Here is a 15356-nt window from a genome sequence, read left to right on the forward strand (position 1 = left end):
TGACTAACATAAAATAATATAAAAGAATTTTAAACAAAATTTTCTGAAAAAAAAAAAAAAAGTGGTTTCCCAGGTCTGGGAGTTATGGGAGCTGGGGAAGAAATGGGGAATAAGTGGGTAGGGGTTATCTTTTTGGGTGACAAAAATGTTTCAAATTGATAGTGGTGATGATCACTTAACTTTGAATATACTAAAGACCAACTGAATTGTGTATTTTAAATGGGTGAATTTTATGGCATGTGGATTATATCTCAAGAAAGCTGTTTGATTACCCTGATGCCAAGTGATATGGAGCACTTTTTCATGTGTCTGTTGGCCATCTGGATGTATCATATGATCTCCCTGATATGAGGAAGTGGTGATGCAACATGGGGGCTTAAGTGGGTAGGAGAAGAATCAATGAAACAAGATGGGATTGGGAGGGAGACAAACCATAAGTGACTCTTAATCTCACAAAACAAACTGAGGGTTGCTGCGGGGAGGGGGTTTGGGAGAAGGGGGTGGGATTATGGACATTGGGGAGGGTATGTGCTTGGGTGAGTGCTGTAGTGTGTAAACCTGGTGATTCACAGACCTGTACCCCTGGCGATAAAAATATATGTTTATATAAAAAAAAAAAGAAAGCTGTTTGATTACAAATAAAACTAATGTCTGAACACAAACCAATGGAGGAAGAAGAAGAAAAGTTCACATTTATTGAGCACCTGCCATGTTATGGGTGTTGTCACACACCTTTACCAATCATACTCAGTAGTCACTTTTAACCCATTTTACAGATGAGGCTACGGTCATCCTTCTACCTTTTTCTAAAACCACCTTCACTGGCCACTTAAATGTTGGAGGGATAAAGTTTGCTGAGGAAGGTCTTCTTCATGGCAGTCTTCAGCTCCTTGTTCCTGAGACTGAAGATGATGGGACTGAGGAAGGGTGTGAGGACTGTATAGGTGATGGCCATAAGGGTACTGCTTTCCTGGGAGTGAAGACCTTTGGGCTTGAGGTAGATAATTGAGGCAAAGCCATAGTGAACAATGACCACAATAAGGTGGGAAGCACAGGTGGAGAAGGCTTTGTGCCTGCCCTCAGCAGAGGGGATCTTCAAGATGGCGGCCACAATTAAGGTGTAGGAGAGGAGGATGAGGAGAAAACAGCCCAACAAGTTGGTGATGCACACCAGCCCCACACCTAGGGCCACTATTGGTACATCTGTTCCACAGGCTAACTTCAAGAGAGGGGGCACATGACATAAAAAATGGTGGATCTCATTGGGTCCACAGAAGGTGAGGTGGAAAATGGCAGTGGCAACCACCAGCCCTATGACTGAACCACCAGCCCAGGACCAGGCCACCAGGCAGGCGCAACCACGAGGGCTCATAAGCACGTTGTACCGCAATGGGTGGCAGATGGCCACGTAGCGGTCATAGCCCATGACGGTGAGCAGGAAGGAGTGGGTGAAGCCGAATGTGAAGGAGAAGAACATCTGGCTGGCACAGGCTGCAAAGGCGATGGTGCGATGGGTGGAGAGCAGGTCGGCCAGCAGGCGCGGGGTGATGGCCAAGGTGTAGAGGATCTCAGAGATGGACAGTGCACACAGAAAGAGGTACATAGGTGTGTGCAGGCTGCGTTCACTCCAGACAGTGGCCATGATGAGCAGGTTCCCCAGCAGTGTGAACAGGTACATGAGCAGGAACAGCAGAAAGAAGATGGGCAGGAGATGAGGTGGGAAGGTGGAGAAGCCCACGAGGATGAATTCAGACACGGAGCTGTGATTTAGACCCCGAGTGGCAGCCATCCCTGGGTGGAGAGAGAGTGAAGGTGGCCTGGTGGGCAGGAGCTCTGGGTCCAAGCTGAGCCCAAGCCAGAGGACTTCCCAGGGGAAGAGGGGACCCTCACCCTGCAGACCATGGCCATTCTCTCCGCCACCCAATGCTCATAATGACTGTCACTGCACCTGGGAGTTGCATGGGGTTCATGGAACATCATGAGCCTCAAGTGCATAGGGTGGGCCCTGGAGCATAGTAAGAATGCAGTAAAAATAATACTACTAATAATAACTACAACTACTATTATTACTATTATTGCTCCATGCACAACCTCCTGGCTTTCCTGCCTTGGAGCAGGCTGGCCATTTCATGCTTATCTCCAACTCTGTGATTCAAAATCCATCCTGAACTGTAAGTGCAAACTACTCCCTAATTGCTATCTTCAGCTGGAGGGCACCTCTCCTGTGTGGCATGGAGAGGATGTAGGCTCTGTTTAATTGTCAGCATTGCCCCTTACTGGCTCACTGGGAACATGGAATAATACTCCTTATTCCACAGGGCTGTAGTGACACTAAGGTGAGGTGTGCACATTCAGCTCTTAGGTACTGTTGTTGTTGTGTGGTCCTACTTGTGGGAGTCCCCCACAAGGATGCGGCACTGACCAGCATACCATCACATTCTCTGACCCCTGCTGGGCACTCTATCTCTGGTCAGGTACCAGTGCAATTCACTGAATCTCCTTCCATCTCCTCAAGCCCTACCCACTCTCCTATCTCCAAACGCCTGCTTCATGGAGCAACTAAGGCTGGCAGCTGTGGGATCTCCATTACCCTTCTCCAAGAGGCAACAGACTCACATCTGCCCCAGCTCCCTGTGAGGACAGCTCTCCTTCCAAGCATCTGCTCCATCCAGGGTTACTTCTCTGTCTTTCTGTCTCTCTGTCTTCCTCTCTCTGACACCAACATACGTGATGCAAAAATGCAACACATTTTTAACAACACAGGATGGATCAACCGATGAATGGATAAACAAAAAGTGGTATATCCGTATGATGGAGTATCTTTGAGGCATACAAAAGCATGAAGTGCTGACACACATTACAACATGCTGAGACAATATGCTGAGTGAAAGAAGCCAGCTGCAAAGACCACATATTGTATGAGTTCATTTATTTGAAATATGCAGAATAGGCAAATGCATTAAGACAGAAAGCAGGTTAGCGGTTGCCAGGGAACGGGAGGAGGATGGAATGGGGAGTGAACTTTTAATGGGTTGTAGATTTCCTTCAGGGGTGGGGAAATGCCTTGGACCTAAATAGAGGTGTTGGTGGCCCAACACTGGGAGTGTTTAAATGGCACTCAGTTGTGCCATTTAAATTGGGAAGGAGGTGGGGAAATTGGAAATCTGCACTGTTGGTTGGGATAGCACAGTCGTTCAAGAGCTATGGAAAACAGTATGAATGGCTTTCCATTCATAAATTAAAAATTAAAAATAGAACTACCTATGCTTCAGGCATCCCACTTCTGGATGGATATGCAAAAGTGGCAAAAGCAGGGTCTGGAAGACATATTTGCATACTCCTGGTCAGAGCAACACTAGCTATAATAAATCTAAGGTGGAAGCAGCCCCATTGTTCATTGGTGGATGGATGGATAAACAAGGTGTGATACATCCATACAATGGAATATCATTCTACCTTAAAGGAAGGAAATCCTGTCTTCTGTTATAACACCAATGGAGCTTTATGCTATGTGGAATCAGCCAGTCCCCAGAAAGGAGAAATCCTGTATGATTGCACCTATCCGAGGTACCTAAAGCAGTCAAATTCATAGAAACAAAGTAGAATGGAGGTTGCCAAGGGCTACAGAGAGTGGGAAATGGAAAGCTTTGTTTAATGGGTGTAGAGTTTCTGTTTTGCAGGATGAAAAGGGCTCTGCAGATCGATTACATAAAAACGTGAATATACGTAACACCACTGAACTGCACACTTAACAATGGTTAAGATAATAAATTTTCTGTTGTGTGCTTTTTACACAACAAAGTATGAACACTTGCGACATCATAAATGAACCTTGAAAACATTATGCTATGTGGAAAAAAAGCCAGGCATGAAAGACTTTCTGAAGAAAAAGTCGTCTGATTCCTTTAATATGAAATACCTGAGACATACAAATTCATAGATACAACAAGCAAATTAGGGGCTAGAGCCCTTGCTGAAGGGCCTGGGGAATGGGTAAGTGATTACTAATGAAGACAGTGTTTCCTTTTGGAGTGATGAAAATATTAGACAACTACAAAGGGGTGGTGATTGCACAATATCATGAATGTGCCAAATGCCAATAATCTGTTCAACTCAAAATGGTTAATTCTATATTATGTGAATTTTGCCCCATTTTTTAAAGAAAGCAAAACAGGCCTTTCAGCCCTCCTTTAATTCTGAGTTCTCTCTCCCTTGATTCACAGCCCAGCCTGTCCCCAGAAAGACAGAGAGTGAGTGTCTAGGGCCAGAGGGCAGATGAGGGAGGAAGAACCCACCACCTGCCCTTAAGCCTACCTGTGCCATCCAGGGCAGCCACTGAGCCTCTGCCCAGGTGTGTGTGAGAACAGAAGGAGAAGCACCTCAGAACAGCTCCTCTCAGGGATCGGTGGCCTCCTGTCTCACAGACTGGGATCTGGGTGCCCCCTGTGTCTCACAAACACCTCCATGTGGGCGGGCCCCACACCTCCACATACCAGCATTCCCCTTGTCACCCATCCCCACAGGTGCAGCTGCCTTAAGCACTCACACCAGATAGGCACCCAGCAGGCCCACAGACACCTGAGCCCTGCTATCAGCCTGCAGCACCATACAGATGCGGAGATCCGGCTGCACGGATAGACCCACACAACAGCAGAGTCATGGACACAGGCAGACCTGCAGGTGCACACAGACCTACACTCTCACAGTAGGACACAGCACAAGCAGGAAGATGGTGACTAACGCTGGTGTCCCTGACACACAACCTTTCTGCTAAGATCTGCAGAGACAGCCAGGAAGTGCACAGGACTCTCATGGACTCCCGCGCGCACACAGCCCAGCCTGGATGCAAGATTCTGGATTAGAGGTCTCCGCCCAGGTACTATTTGCTCCAGACTTCATTGGGCCGGGTTCGGGGTCCCAAGATCCACCCCAACATTCTTATTACCCACAGTCTTTCCCTGCATCCCGAGCTTGCATCACCTCCTCCTCAAAGACACCCAGGGGCACACACTCGCCTCTGTTGTTGGCGTCGGGGAGCGGTCTGGGGGCGTCGCTGAGGTAGCCCTGGGTCCCCTCACTGGCACTCAACACCGAGAGCTCAGAAGTGGGGTGGGCAGGGCGGGAGGCTGCACCTGCACTTTATCTAGCTGTACTCCAGTGACATTCCCAAGGCTTCCCAGGGGGAGGCGGGCTGCTGACTCAGCTTGTGGGCGGGGCCACCATCATAGCCCCAGAGGGAGGGGGTGGAGAGAAGCAACAGGACTCCAGAGACTTCCAGAATCTTTCCTGAGATTCACCTAGAGCTGTACCTGCAGCCTCCAAACCTTCCCTAAGGCCTCCCACCTGGGCTGTGCAGAGGAAGGTTAGGTCTGTAGATGGAGGTGACAAGACAGAGGAAGAAATACAACAGGAGGCTGGCGTCCCTCCCATCCCCTCTGAGAATACAACTTTGTTCTCATGCATTATGGACTAGGCACACTCCATTCCCAATGCTCAGGCTCCATCCACACCCCACAAACAGGCACCCCGGAGCTATCCCAGAGAGGACAGCACAGGTTCTCAGAGCTTTGGTGGAGAAACCCTGGGTCCCAGGCCCTGGGACTGGTCCAGAAGAGAGCTGCTGTCTGGCCTCTGCAGAGACAGGTGTTGGGCCAGAGATGGGATCTCTAAGGCATGTCCCTGCTCTGGGCCCAGGCTGCTCCAGGCTGAGGTCTGATGGAGGGGAGGAGGCAGTGCCACACCATCACAGTTACCAGCACCCGACTTGCCTTGCAGTTGGGCCACAGTGCAGCTCAGTGTCCACTCACCTGCCACTCCCCATGTTCTCATATCCGGGCCCGCTGCATGGTGTGAACACATCTGACCTAGAAGACAGCACCTGTCCTTGTATTAGTTTCCTGGGGCTCAGGGACAAATTGCCACAAACTGGGGTGCTCCAAACTCCAGAAATGTGCTCTCTCACAGTTCTGGGGGCCAGGGAGCAGCAGTCCCTTGGGACTGAGCATAGTCCCTTGTTCTCATGCATGCTGGGCTAGGCACACTCCATTCCTAATGCTCAGGCTGCTTCCACACCCCCACAAACAGGCACCCCGGGCTATCTCAGAGAGAAAGGTGCAGGTTCTCAGAAATTTAGTGAGGACACCAGGGTCCCAGTGTCTGGGACTGGTCCATAAGAGAGCTGCTGTCTGGCCTCTGCAGAAGCAAAGGTGTTGGGCCAGAGGTGGGATCTCTGTGGCATGGCCCTTCCCTGGGCCCAACTGCCCAGGCTAAGGACTGAGAGAGGGAGGAGGTGGTGACAAGCCATCGCAGTTACCCACAACCAGATCTGACTTGCGCTTGAAGAACAGTGCAGCTCAGTATCCACTCACCTCCCACTCCCCGTGTCAAGACCCACTCCCTAGGTCAGATGGTGTGAGCACATCTGACCTAGAACACAGCACCTGCCCTTGAATTAGTTTCCTGGGGCTCAGGGACAAATTGCCACAAACTGGGGTGCTGCAAACTCCAGAAATGTGCTCTCTCACAGTTCTGGGGGTCAGGGGTCAGCAGGGTAGTTCCTTCTGCAGGCTCTGAGGGAGGATCAGCCCTATGCCTCTCTCCTGGCTTCTGGTGGCTGCCAGCAGACTTGACTGCATCATTTCCATCTCTACCTGCCCTCATATGAACTTGTCCTTGTGTCTGTATGTCTTCTCCTCTCCTTATAAGGACACTAGTCATTAGACACCAGCATTTAGGAGCCCAGCACGCAGCATGTTTTCACCTTGAGATCCTTCTCTAATTACATGTGTAAAGACCCTATTTCAAACAAGGTCACATTCTGAGGTTCCAAGTGGGCATGCATTTCTGAGTGACACTATCTTGACCCACTACAGCATCTGTCCTGATTCAGTTCTCTGCTTCAGGTCTGGCCTCTACACCTGCTTCCTGCACAGCATCAGAGGGATTCTGCTGAACAAACCACATTCCGTCTTCCCCCCTGCTTGGAACCAGCCATGGCTCCCTAGTCCCAGATGCTTCACTGCAGCCGACAGTCTGGTCCTTGTTGGCCTCTCCAGTTTCCTCTCTCAGCTCCCTCTCCATCTTCCAACACAGACCCCCACTTTGTATCTAAGCTGAAATGAGATGGGAGCATTTTCAATTTCTTGAGTGTAGCAGACTCTCGCATCCCCAGATCCCACTGCATCCCTCATACCCCACTCCTATCTGCTTCAATCAACGGGTCTCAGGTCACATGCCACCCTGTTCAGGAATCTTATCCTGTGTCCTTGCACCACTGGCTTGGCCAGGGTCCTGTCTGACTCCTAGCTTCCCCTGAAGTCCCCCATCGCATGATGCTGTCATCACCGGTTATGGGTCTGTGTCTCTCACTAGACTTTGCCAGACCTCCTGAGGGCAGAGATGGCATCTCATTGGGAGCATCCTGAGTTCCCTACACCCAGAATGGTAAAAATTAAATGGAATGATACATGCACAGTACAAATGCATTAATCGAAACAGTGAAGGAAGCACATGCACAGTGCTGTGAGACGCTACAGCACCAGTGGGAAAGGAGGGAGGTGGCATGAGCTGAACTCTGAAGGATGAACAGACCCTGGCATGTGGAGTCAGGGAGGGAATGGCCAGCAAAGGAACCAACTTAAGAAAAGGCATGGAGAAAAGGCAGAGTGGGGCTGGGGGAGTCTGGGAAATCATTCACGGTCAAAATATAAAGGGCCTTTAGGCACCTTGGATCCACCCTTGTAGGGTCCAGGGGAGAGTGGTGGAAGGAGGTGTCAGCCTGGACTGAGGGTTCCATCAACACTATACTCTAAGTTCTAGCCCACCGGCACAGCAGAAGACCCAGAATGTGAGGGCCATCTGGGAAATTCCCGGCAAGACTCAAGTCCAGAAAGGACATGAAGGAAACGTATGTTCAACCAAGAAATGAATTCGGGTCTAAGGAGAAAGATCTTTGTTGTTGCTTCTGGATACGCAGAGAGGTCAAGATATAAGGCTAAGGTCACAGAAGGGGGTCAGGAGGAAGCCCGGAGATGGAATATTTGCTCAGCTGGGTCTTGCAATCCTGCCTCGAGGGGGGCACTGTGACCCTGGACAAGTGGCTTGGCCTCTCTGGGACTCACTTTCTCTTTTATGAAATGGGAGTGAATGATAAGGAGAAGCGACACTTTTGTATATAGAGCCTGGCACACAGTAGGTGTGCGGCCGAGGTGACCTCCACCCACCTCAGCACCAATTTCAACATTTTTCTTGAACTGTGGGCACCGTACTTTCATTTTTCTCACAGGTATTTCTTGTGCACCTACTGTGTGCCAAGCAGTCTGTGGTCACTGGAAATAAAATTACCAAAACCAATGTTCTTTTGAAGCACAGCCTTGTAGCTTTGCTCAGCTTTTCTGCCAGGCAGGATTTGCGCATTTCTGGGTCTCTGCACTGAGTCTGATGCAGTGGTGAACAAGAAATATTGTCCTAGAGGTTTCCTACCCTAGGCATTCATCAACCCCCACTGGGTGCCGGAATCTGTATTCACAGCTACAGACAGAGAGATGGTTCAGACTCAGCCCATCTCCAAGACTAATGTCCTGCGCCTACTTCTCTATACGACATGGCACTCCTGGCCCCAGGAATGTGGGGGCAGTTTCCTATGAATCTTCCATCTGATCCCAGGCTCATGGACATGGCAGGACTTATTAACTGTCAGTAGATTTCCTTTTCAGATCCTTTTACCTCTGTGAATTTCAGGGAAGTCACCGGGGCTGTAGCGTCCCGAGAGTCTACAGCACCTTCATGATATTTATCTCCAAGGATATGAATAATTTCAGCATTTGCCTATCTCTCCCCACCTTGCCTGGTAGCCTTAAGTGTTAGCACTTAGGTCCAGTCACTTTCCATCTCTAGCACAATCTAGAACACCATGAATGTGTATGGCACAATATTCAACTACAGACTGGACACTTAAGTCAATTGAAAAACTCTTCAAATTCTTGGTCATCGTCTTGCTTAAGAAGTCCCTGCTCATTTTGCTAGGTGGCAGTGTGTTGGTACATGGAGGGAGGAAGCGTCATGTTTGATCTGCTCTTTGATAGCTGGGTAAAGTCGGAACAGGCCACGCTAGCTGGTTGGTTTGATAAGCGTGACTGGCCTCAGTTCCTAAACACTGTGGGCCAGATAACTCTTATCTCTGGCTCAGAGGACATCTAGCCCTAGCTAGCATGTATCCAGTAGTTGTGTATGCAACACCTGAGCCCTTCTCTGGGGAGTCCACAGTGACCAGGACTGACATGCCTGTCCCTGTGCACATGACAGTAGAGAGGAGATGGTGGATGATAGATAACTGAATTTAGACAAGGATATGAGATGAGTGAGGAAGGGAAGGTGGTGGGCTGTGAAAGCAGGGAAGATTGCAGGGTTTTATGGAGAAGGAGGCATTTCAGCTGAGACTTTCTCCTATATGGGTAGAGTGTGAGGAAAGGGTGCATCAGGCAGAGAGAAGAGAATGTTTGGGGGTTGCGAGGTTGGAAGATGGCTGTCCATTTCAGGAATGGAAGAAAGCCAAAGTGACAGCTTGGACAGGAGAGGAAGAGTGAGTGGCTCAAGATGGTTTAAAGCCAAACAGGGATGAAAACAAAAGAACCCTACTCCATAACCCTACTGCCATGGGATGGAACTCATCTACAGAAAATACTGGCTATGATACACACAAGAGGGTAGATGGGTTCCTGTGACATCAGTCGCATAGTCACTCCTGAAAAGTCAATTTCAGATAAATTAGGGATGAACCATTTGTATTTCAGGAGGATTTTACCACTCACATACTTCCTGGAGTGTTGTAATGAGAGATGAGTTTGTTTTCTCAGCCAGTTTTATTGACCACCTATTAGGTACCCAGCTATGGGCACACAATATTAAGCTAGTTCAGACTGGTCCTACGCTCTCAGGTTGCTATTCTAGTGGGGAAGGATGGAAGATGTTGATCAAGTAATACTATATTGCAATGTAGTGACTATTACTGTGGAAGTAGAAGCCTCAGCTGCTCTCAGAGCTCTGGAGACCTTTGTCCCTGTCTGTGTCCAGCAGCATGCAGTGTTCACAATGGCCACTTGACACCACGTGGTTTGTGGGCAATGGTTCGGCCATGGTGCATGTTGTAGAACTTGACCTCTTTGAGCCCCAGGAAACTGGTGCATGAGCCAAAAAATGGTCACCTCCATTTCCCACCTATGTTTCTTGGTGCTAGAGAAACATTATGTCTGAGCTTGAAATTAAGGTGGGAAAACTCTTTGGGGACCATTCCTCTGGAGTGAGCCAGACTTACCAAGCCTTGAGGTGTGTATTGAAACTCAACTGCCTGCAGGTCTGTGGCCAATCCTTAGGGACTCTTTAAATTCCACGAAAGAAGTGGAGATGGGGAATTGTGTGCCAACTTTTAATTGTGTGCCAGCTGTCACTTAAAATCCTGTGACTTGTTCAGTAATGACCATGGTCTTGGATTCTAAGGATTGGTATGCCAGCTGGGATTGGCAGGCTGTACACAGAAGGGGTCCCATTTTGCTCTTTCATGCCTTTGACTGACTCCTGATGAGCCTAACTCAGTTCAGCTCTCTGTGTCCTCCAGGAAGCAAGCCCAGGGGCCCTGGCAGATGGGCTCTGAGAGCATGGGGGCAGGGCTGGAGATGGTGGATTCAGACAATTCTCCTAATATCCTGCTACCCCAAGACATCACCTCCACTGAATTCTCTGGGGGCTTTTTGTTTGCTTCTTTAAACAAAGACTAGCTAGCCACCAGTGTGAACTGTTCAGCTCTCTTGAGGTTCTTTAACACAGATTGATAGGCAAAGAGAGACTTTGTAGTAACTTGGATGTAGTAACTTGGGTATGTAACTTGGGTGGCTCTGTGCCTCAGGGCACTGACTCACATCAGACAGACTCAGGTGGAAATCCTGGTGAGCCACTTCCTGGTTGTGGGACCTTGGTGCAATGATTGGATCTCTCTGATTCTCTGTCTGAAAACGGAGACACCAATAGTAATAGCACCTGCCTAATATATAAGCTGACTGGTACTTAGCAAATATTCAGGAAGTGCTCGGTACTGGTATTTCATCACTGAGGAGAGCCCAGTAGCAGCCTGGGTCCAGTGAATAGAATCAGCTCACTGTCTACCTACCTTATCCCATGCCTTTGGAAATCCTCCATGCATTCATCCATCAAACATTATTGAGTGATTTCTGTGTTCCAGGCCCCTGAAATTTAAACACAGGGCAAGGAGATGAGGTTCCTTCTGGTTTTTACCTTCACATCGGAAGGGACTCATTTATAAAAATATGAGTTAGTATGATTCACACAAAGAAATGCTAATTTTAAGGAAATGGATTTGTAGTTTCCGTTCTTGGGCCAGATGTAACAGCAAAGCAAACATTAAATGGATATTGTATCAGAGTCAGTGTGGGTTGTGAAGAAATCATTTTCCTGGATTTGGACCCTTCCCCAGTGAGGATCAGGTCACCTGGTTGTTTGTTCAAACTTACCATTGTGAGCATTCTATGAAGGTACATACACATGTTGTGTCTTTCCATAATTTCAGCTTTATTCAGTCTTAAAGGCAGGTTAACCTAATTATAAAGCAAACTCAATATTCCAAATTTACTTGACATTTTACTACATTTTTATCTTGGCTTCATAGATGTCATACAAAGCAAGCACAAGACAAAGTCATACAACAAGCAAGATAGAGCAAAGGGTAAGAGGTTAACAAACCAAATACAAAGTCAGTCCGTGAGTGCTCGCTTCGGCAGCACATATACAAAGTCAGTCCGTGAGCATGCAGTTGGGAGGAGACCTTGGTCTGAAAGGATCAGCTCTCTGAACTGCTGCTTATTATGTTCAAGCAGTGGAGGATCTCTGTTGAGTTTGGTGATCAGTTGGGAAGACCTTTTGCAGGAATTGTCTTTTTTATATGTGGTCAGATGTGAAAGGGGCAGCGTTTGGAAAGTTTGACAGTTTGATGCAAAAATGCTCCTTTTTAAAAGGAGTTTAATCAGGGGTGCCTGGGTGGCTCAGTTGGTTGAGTGTCTGCCTTTGGCTTGGGTCAAGATCCCAGGGGCCTGGGTTCGAGCCCCATATTGGGCTCCCTGCTCAGTGGGGAGCTTGCTTCTCCCTTTCCTTCTCTCCCTTTGCTTTGCTCATTATCTCTCTGTTGTAAATAAATAAAATCCTTAAAAAGGGGGGAGTTTAATCAGTCTGGGGCCTTTGAAGACCTCCTTGAGTTCAGCTGGTTACCAGTTCTGGAAGCCATCAGCTTGTGCTGGTTTCAGTGATATCAGGTCTGAGCAGCAACGCCCTTGGCTGCTTATGTCAGTGCTTGACATAAGTTATTTCTTGACCTGAGTGATTCCATCTTGCTCTGTACACCAGTTCTATCAGCTCCCCTTCTGCCATAAACTACAAAGTCCCAGGAAGGCATCCTGGGGACAGATATTTGTATCCTGCTCTTAATCTCTGTGTCTAAAATGTTATAAGTACTCATGAGTTTTTGCTGAATACATCAATTACAAATACATCCTGAGAAAGCACATGGTTTGGTCCACTTCACCAAATCATCATGAGACACCTGTTCTACTTGTATTTTCACAATAGCTGAGCTTCAGCTAAACTTTCTGAACAAACTGACAACCCGAATAAACCAATAACCAGTAAACCAATAAACCAATAAAACAGCAACAAGATGGAAATAGTGATTAAAAGAAAAAAAACCTTCCCAAAAAACAAGAGTCCAGGGCCTGACAGATTTCCTGAGAAATTCTACTAAACATTCAAAGAAGCAATAATGCCTATTCTTCTGAAGATGTTTCAAAAAATAGGAACAGAAGGAAAACATCTAACCTCAGTCTATGAAGCCTTGATCCCAAAACCAGGCAAAGAGCCCACCAAAAAGGAGAATTTCAGATCAATATCCCTGTTGAATATGGATGCCTAAATTCTCAACAAGATCCTCCTAATAGGATTCAACAGAACATTAAAAGGATTATCCATTATGACCAGTTGGGATTTATCCCTGAGATACAAGGTGTGGTTCAACATTCGCAAATCAATCAGTGGGATGGAACACATTAACAAGGGAAGAGACAAGAACCATATGGGCTTCTCAACAGAGGCAGAAAAAACATTTGACAAAAAAAAAGCATCCTTTCCTGATTACAACTTGTCAGAGTGTATTGATAGAAGGAACATTCCTCAATTTCCTAAATGTCATCTATGAAAAGCCCACAGCAAATATCATTCTCAGTGGGGAAAAGCTGAGAATCTTCCCCCTTAAGATCATGAACATGACAAGGTTGCCCACTCTTGCCACTGTTGTTCAACATAGTACCTGAAGTCCTAGCAACAGCAACAGCAATCGGAAAACAAAAAGAAACAAAAGGTATTCAAATTCACAAAGAAGTCAAACTGTCTCTCTTCACAGATGACATGATACTTTATGTGGAAAACCCAAATTTCTAGAATTTATAGCAATTCAACTATACACTAGCATTTCCATACACTAGCAATGTGACTGAAGAAAGAGAAATTAAAGAATTGATTCTATTTACAATAGCACCAGAAACTGTAAGATCCTTAGGAATAAACCTAAGCAAAGAGTTTAACGGATCTATACTCTAGAAACTACAGAACACTCCTGAAAGAAATCAAAGAAGACACAAAAAGATGGAAAACATTCCATGCTCATGTGAAAATGTCTATGCTGCAAGGACAATCTACACTTGCAATGTCATCCCTGTCAAACAAACTACCATCATTATTTTTCACAGAGCTGGAACAATCCTCACATTTGTATGGAACCAGAAAAGACTCTGGAATCAATAGGGGATTGTTGAAGAAGAAAACCAAACCTGAGGCATCACAATGTCTGACTTCAAACTATATTACAAAGCCGTGATCATCAAGACAGCAACACATAGATCAATGGAACAGAAAAGAGAACCCCAAAATGGACCCTGACCTCTATGGTCAACTAATCTTCAACAAAGCAGGAAAGACTACCCAGTGAAAAAAAAGACAGTCTCTTCAATGAATGGTGTTAGGAAAACTGGATAGCCAATGCAGAAAAATGAAACCGGACCATTTTCTTATACCATACACAAAGATGAACTCAAAATGGATGAAGGATAGAAATGTGAGACAGGAATCCATCAAAACCTAGAGGAGAACATAGAAAGTAACCTCTTGGACATCAACCATAGAGACCTCTTTCAAAGACATATTTCTAAAGGCAAGGAGAAACAAAAGCAAATATGAAATATGAAAATTTAGCTGAAGCACAGCTATTGTAAAAATTCAGGACTTCAACATTAAAAAAAAAAAAACAAACCCACCTCTGCACAGCAAAGGAAACAGTCAACAAAACAAAGAGGCAATCCACAGCTTGGGAGAAGATATTTGCAAATGACTTTAGAGATAAAGGGCTGGTATCCAAGATCTCCAAAGAACTTCTCATACTCAACACCCCAAAAAACAAAGAATCCTGTCCAGAAACGGAGGGAAGACATACAAGTGCCTAATAGACGCATGAAAAAATGTTCAAAATCACTAGCCATCAGGGAAATACAAATCAAAACCACAATGAGATACCAGCTTCCACCAGTTAGAATGGCAAAAATTAACAAGGCAGGAAGCAACAAATGTTGGAGAGGATGTGGAGAAAGGGGAACCCTCTTGCACTGTTGGTGGTAATGCAAGCTGATACAGCCACTCTGGAAAACAGTGTGGAGGATTCTCAAGATGGTCATAATAGAGCTATCCTACATGCAGCAATTGCACTACTAGGTATTTACCATACAGATACATATGTAGTGAAGAGAAGGGGCACATGCACCCCAGCGTTCATAGCAGCAATGTGCCCAGTAGGCAAACTGTGTTAGGAGCCAAGATGTCCTTCAACAAGGGCATGGATAAAGAAGATATGGTTCCTATGTACAATGGAATATTACTCAGCCATCAGAAAGGATGAATACCTACCATTTCTCTTAACATGGATGGAACAGGAGAAGATTATGCTGAGTGAAATAAGTCAAGCAGAGAAAGATAATTATCCTATGGTTATCACTCCTATGTGGAACATAAAGACTAGCACGGAGGACCACAGGGGAAGTAAGGGAAAACTGAATGGGAAGAAATCAGAGAGGGAGACAAACCATGAGAGCCTCTGGACTCTGGGAAAAAAACTGAGGGTTACAGAAGGGAAGGAGGTACAAGAATGTGGTAACTGGGTGATGAGTATTAGGGAGGGCAGGTATTCTGATGAGCACAGGGTGTTATATGCAAGTAATGAATCATTGAATATTGCAACAAAAACTAATGATGCC

At 46.5% G+C, this 15356-nt stretch overlaps 1 protein-coding gene across 1 annotated transcript; it reads right to left on the minus strand.

The window, feature by feature from the left end:
• Positions 1 to 829: 829 nt before the first annotated feature.
• Positions 830 to 1789, minus strand: LOC132009739 (olfactory receptor 10H2-like). Its single transcript, XM_059387770.1, has one exon. The coding sequence runs from the start codon at positions 1787 to 1789 to the stop codon at positions 830 to 832; it is 960 nt and encodes a 319-aa protein (XP_059243753.1).
• Positions 1790 to 15356: the final 13567 nt, after the last annotated feature.

Source organism: Mustela nigripes, chromosome 2 (genome assembly GCF_022355385.1).
Source record: "Mustela nigripes isolate SB6536 chromosome 2, MUSNIG.SB6536, whole genome shotgun sequence".
Classification (NCBI taxonomy): Eukaryota; Metazoa; Chordata; class Mammalia; order Carnivora; family Mustelidae; genus Mustela; species Mustela nigripes.